The sequence below is a fragment of the Anolis carolinensis genome, chromosome 6, assembly GCF_035594765.1.
Source record: "Anolis carolinensis isolate JA03-04 chromosome 6, rAnoCar3.1.pri, whole genome shotgun sequence".
Taxonomy (NCBI): domain Eukaryota; kingdom Metazoa; phylum Chordata; class Lepidosauria; order Squamata; family Dactyloidae; genus Anolis; species Anolis carolinensis.
Genome location: NC_085846.1, coordinates 24,965,043 through 24,971,138, shown reverse-complemented (window position 1 = coordinate 24,971,138; position 6,096 = coordinate 24,965,043). Strand labels below are relative to the sequence as shown.

The 6,096-nt window shown below is 46.1% G+C and overlaps 1 protein-coding gene across 1 annotated transcript in view; it reads right to left on the bottom strand.

The window, feature by feature from the left end:
• Window positions 1–3,886: 3,886 nt before the first annotated feature.
• Window positions 3,887–6,096, bottom strand: part of ppp1r9b (protein phosphatase 1 regulatory subunit 9B) — a 127,768-nt gene continuing 125,558 nt past the window's right edge. The window contains exon 19 of the mRNA XM_062957162.1: window positions 3,887–5,022. Coding sequence (XP_062813232.1) covers window positions 4,867–5,022 — 156 coding nt within the window. The 3' untranslated portion in view covers window positions 3,887–4,866. The remainder of the gene's footprint in view (window positions 5,023–6,096) is intronic.

The following is a 6,096-nucleotide window of genomic DNA, read 5'->3' as shown; positions in this document are numbered from 1 at the left end:
TCCTTTGTGGCTCAGCATGGCCCAATACTGCATGTAGTATTGTGCTGCAGATGGTCATTCACTACCTGCTGGAATTAATGTGGAGTCACTGTGCCCTGCTCTGCAATTCTGTGCCTGGTGGAAGGATGAAGTATCTAGCTATGTTCCTGTAGCCAGATGTGAAATGATTCCATAATCCATTGAAGTCCATCAAGGCCCTACAGAGGTCTCAGTAGATGAAAATATCACGGCCAGACAATTCTTCAATTCTGTTCTTCACAGAAATCATGTGGCGGGCACTTTGGTGGTACTATAGTAATTTGGGGGAAAGTGGTGGTGCAGGAGTTGGTCATTGAGGGAGGAAGGGGATGCCTGAATGCCACCAAACCAGAACTCTCCCTTGAAGCCAAAATGAATAGACTGAGGTTATTGTACTTTGATTGTCTGATGAGACAACATTAGAAAACACTGACTAAAGTGGAAGACAATAGGAAAAGAGAAAGACCAGGTGAATAGACACAAATCAGAACTGCTTGGGTCCTGAGCTTGCAGGACTTGAGCATGTTTGTTGAAGACAAGAGTGTCTTGAACAGTGATTCTCAACTAGGCTTGCTCAAATAATTCGATTTCCCCGTTACCCGTTATTAATTCGTTATTTTCGTTTGTTTTGAAGCAATATAGAACCTTGGTTGTCCACATGTCTGGATATCGCGGTTTCGAATCGCGAGAGGCCGTTTTTTCTTATTTCTTCGTTTTCTTCGTTAGGAAAAAAAAGCTTCTGCAAATCACCCAAACTCCTTTCCTTTTGCCCCTCAGCAAAAGGGGCGTCACGGGCTCAGCCAATGGGAGGGGGCGAGGGGGAAGGAGGCCGAGGAGGAGGAGGAGGAGGAAGACGGAGGGGGGAAATGGCCGCCGCCGCCGCCTCGCCTCAGCTCAGGCCTGGAGAGACAGAGAGGGGCCCGGCGGTGAGGAGGAAGAGGCCCGGGATGCGAGGGGGTGTGGGCCAGGCCCGTCCTCGGCTGCTCCCGGGGAGGGAGGGAGGGAGGACTACGACTCCCAGGGGCCCAGATTCGCACCCTCCCTCCCCCCAATACAGGTCTCTCCATACCACGCTACATGAACTTGAATGGATACTGTGGTTGTGTTGTCGAAAGTTTTCATGGCCGGGATCACACTGTTGTGGTATGTATTCCGGGCTCTATGGCCATGTGCCAGAAGCATTCTCTCCTGACGTTTCACCCACATCTGTGGCAGACATAGAGGTTTTGACGTCTGTGCGAAGCTAGGCAAGTGGGGTTTATATATCTGTGGAAGGTCCAGGGTGGGAGAAAGAACTCTTGTCTGTGGGAGGCAAGTGTGAATGTTGCAATTGGTCACCTTGATTAGCATTGAATAGCCTTGCAGCTTCAAAGCCTGGCTGCTTCCTACCTGGGGGAATCCTTTGTTGGGAGGTATTAGCTGGCCCTGATTGTTTCCTGTCTGGAATTCCCATTTTCTGGGTGTTTCTGGGAAGGTAATGGCACTCCATGTAGTCATGCCAGCCACATGACCTTGGAGGTGTCTATGGACAACACTGGCTCTTGGGCTTAGAAATGGAGATGAGCACCAACCCCCAGAGTCAGACATGACTGAACTTAACGTCAAGGGATACCTTTACCTTTACCTTTACCTATACACACACACACACACACACACACACACATAAGCAGGGACTATATATATATATATATATATATATATATATATATATATATATATATATACACACAATATATATCACACACACACCAATTTAACAAAGTTTCTGAAGTAGAACAATGACTTTCACAGTAAAGACAACCCAATTTAACAGGAAATAAGACTTTCAAACCAGGAACAGATTTCTGCAATTATTAAAAAATGGTTTATTATAAAAGCTATGGAAATTCTCCAAAAATCAGAGGATAAGGGAAACGTTCCAAATTTTGGTGAGCTATCAGTGTTAAATGTGTTCTACCACTGTACCAAGTTTGAAGAAGATCACTCAAAAAATGAGGGTGGGAGAGTCCTGTAAAGTCCTCTCCCTCTGTGCTGTTTTTGGGAATTGCGCATGCGCGTCCGCCATTAACGTATTAATTTTGAAAATAACGAATTTTCGTTAATTTCGAAATTTTTTGGGGGCCAAATTCGGAAATACCATCAGAAACGAAAAGCTGCCCCCCTCTAGTTTTGAAACGAGTTTAGAATCAAATTTTTCATGGATCGATCAAGCCTATTCTCAACCTGTGCGTCTTCAGATGTTTTGGCCTTCAACTCCCAGAAATCCTAACAGCTGGTAACCTGGCTGGGATTTCTGGGAGTTGTAGGCCAAAACACGTGGGACACACAGGTTGAGAACTACTGATCTTGAAAGTGTCCCATTCATATTGTTGCCAAAATTTAAGCCTATTTGATGGCAGCCGACACTAAGTAGAATGCCTTAGTCTCCGAAATAGTTTCCTTTGCTTGCATTTTTTCCTCTGTAACAAGGTTACAAATAAACACAGCCCTGGCACATTATTCTGTAGCACAGATAACAGTAATGCATTTTTTTAAAACTGGGACTATCCTTAGAAGGACCTCCCTTCCTGTCCCTTTTCCCCTGAGCCTCAAGTATACTTTGCAAGGTCAGCGGGAGGCATGTGAGACACAATGTACCCTGGAGAGGTGCTGCTGCATCTCCCGTGATTGCCAGTGCCAAGGCTTGTCCAGTTGACCGCTGGCTGAGCTTTGATCAGAGCACCTTCAGTTTCCATTCTTCACTGGCACATTAGTGGTTTGGCAACACCTTTCACAGTGATTATCACATGTATGAAATTTACCCTGTTTTTCAGATGAAGAAACAAGCATTCATCACATGACCGTGCATTCGTAGCTAAGCTTGGAGGGAATGACAGTTTTCTGGGTGGAAAAAATACAGGAAGATCCAGTCCAAATTCTCCCCCCAAATCAAAGTGGATTCAACCTGCACCAGCCTACATGATTAGACTCCCAAATGCTGGTTGTGATTTTCAGTCTCTATTTCAGAACTTGGCAACACTAAGCTGCACCCTACTCTGTGACGATAAACGTCACAGTGTGGGCATCAAACGTCAGACTTTACAAAAACACATATATTAAGAATGTTACATACCAATCACACTGTAGTCTGACATTTCCAGCTCTAAAAATAAATGAGTCTGGATTTCACACTTCACTGTGTAGGCAGCAGCCTGTCCTTGTCTGTTCATAAGCAAGCTGGGGAACAGAATGATTCAGCAGAGGCGGAAGGGATAAGGCTGTTAATGGCATAAAGGGAATTATTTGCACTATGAAGACTACAGTGGAAGATCTTGGCTATGTCAAGGCCTCCTGATGCAACTCCCCAAATCCACCTTCTAAGCCATATTCCCCCCCCCCCCCCCGCCCCCCAACACACACAACATCGTCATGTCTCGGTTGTGGTAGAACAAGGGAATCCATGGGGATACACCCAGCAGTGCACTGTGACAGACATAGGGATCAACTTGGGCTGTCCCTGCTAAAGATGTACGTACGTACTTACAGCACAACATCCAACTAAAGAAAAGTATCTGGACACATCACCATTGTTTCTCCACCCACCACTCTTTCACAACACAGAAATGGCCCTGTTGGAGGTGCTGAATGGCATTCAAGGTGTCTTAGGAAGGACTTTTGGTCATTGCATGGTCAAAAAAAGAATTCTGAGCAATGCAATGATCAAAAAAGTGAGTTCTGACAACGTAAGATCAATGTATGCCATCATAGGTTGCTAGCAGCCATTATCTTCAACTATACATTTGTTTTGAGGATGTGACTTTGTTCATTAGTGTCCAGCCTGTCCATAAAAGGTGATCCTAAGGAGAGATGAAAATGACATGCGAAAAAATAGAGAAGTGAGAAAACCTTTATGCTCAAACATTCCAGCTTCTTTCCCCGCAGTGCAAAAACTGCACTCTACAAATGATTTCAAACTGCTTTTTATTCCACTGTGATTTGTTGCTGTGTATCATCAAACATCTGCAGCTCTGTCTCTTTCTCTCACACATATAATTCTTCTCATCTCAGCTACAGGTAGCCAGCCAGCCAGCCGACCCTCTCCCTCCTGCCCAGCTCCCCCAACAGGTAGGTCTAGAAAGGATGACACCTGATGCAGAATCTGTTTGGGAGGGAGGTGGCGGAGGGTAACGGATGGAGTTCTGGTGAATGACACTGTGTGTCCGCACACGCACATGTGTTTGTGTGCTTGTGGTTCTGTGGGTTGTGTTTTGTGAGGCAGCTGTGGTTCCCTCCCTCCCTCCCCACCCCGCTGTGGTTTGTAGGAATGGGACAGTGTGACGGGACACCAAATTGGCACACAGGTGAACACATCTAGGCCTTTCAAGCTGAATGGCATCATCTAGAGGATTGAAAGGGAAGTCCAAAGGGGTGGTCTGAAGGGTTTCACAAGGAGTAGCATCGGTGTACAACTTCACTACTACCTTCTGCACAACTTTCCAGGAAGAGGGGAGCGGGGAAGGCTTGCTGGGCCACCAAGAGTGCTGCTTAACAATCCTGGTGCTGCAGGGCAAGGGGCACCATTTTGCAGAGCCATCACCCACTCTGTCCTTGCAGTCTATCCAGTTGTTCTGGGTGGTGTCCAGCTCCTGCTGCCATCTTCGCCGCGCCTGGCCCCACAGCAAGCTCTGCCTTGCTGTATATGTCCCACCCAAACCCATAACCTTCCGCAGGCTCTGGCCTGCCTCCTATTCCCCCCCACCCACCTTTTCCTGGCTGTAGACCGTACCATCCCCTCTCACCCTAGAGATGCTCCATGGGTGAAGGGGGGAAGGCTGTAAGCCACGGGCACTGGGAAATGCTTGTCCCCATCTAACTTTTCTTCTGTTCCTGTTCTTTTTTCTTCTGTTTCTCCTTCTGCTTCTCCACCTTTTCCTGAGCTTTCCTCTCCTTCTCAACAGCTGCATTCAGCTCCTTCAGCTTCCTCTTCAGAAGAGATCGATCATGGGAATTGCTGACGCCAAGAGCCTGAAGGGTGGAGGGAAGAGAAATAGGAGCATTTAGAAGTCTCTATCCTCAGGCATTCCTTTCTCCCCCTTTTTGCTTGATCCACAGCTCAGTGGTAGAGCACATTTTTGCACCAAGAAAATTCCAGGTTGAATCTCTGACTACAAATTATCAAGTAGGAAGGAGTAGAGAACAACGATTATCACACCCCAAGCCCTCCATGGGTTGGATTGTGCCGGGGGCTTTGGTGCCCATGAGTTTTCCTATCAAAAAGACACACATATAGAGCAAAGCCAGGCCCAATTTCAGACTTTAGAATTTCTAAAGCTAGGTCACTTTGTTGCCTCAGGTCTATTGCGGAGGATGTGGGATAGATGAAACTAACTCTAAAGACCAAGGTTCCATTTGCAAGAGCATGCTTGTAGAAAGCATATGGGAGGCTCAAGCTTGGATCCTGTTAGTGTCGGGGTTCTAACACCTGTGAGTCCGCAGGTGTTTCGACATACACCTCCCAGAAATCCCAGTCAGTTCACCAGCTGTTAGGATTTCTGGGAGTTAAAGGCCAAAACATCTGGGGACCCACAGGATGAGAACCACTGTGTTAATGCTAAATACATGCACACATTATGTATGCAGAGTGATTATTTATTGTTGTTATTATTATATGCCTTCAAGTCTTTTCAAATTTATAGGCACTGGAAGTGTGACTAGCCTCCTTTCCCACAAAGGCAGATATGGATGACTGGTAGCAAACAGTTCTGGGTTTTGGAGTCTTTAATATTTTGGATCTGCAGATAAGGGAGACCCAACTTGTATTTACAATGGTATACCCTCTCATTGACCGTAGCCTAGAATCACTAGGTCAGTCAATATCAGTATCATATCTTCCCTGTTGACTATAAGACAATTAGAACAGTGGGAATTATGTAGTCCTCCTGAGGACAGAGCCAACAGTAAAGAGTGCTGGAACTTCCACCCAATGGCATTTGGAGGGCATGGTGATTTCCATCCTAGATTTAGAAGTTTGCCATCCATTTCACTGTCAATTAAGACACCAGTTTGGTCTTAAAAGGGGATTTTTAAGTCACATTGTTC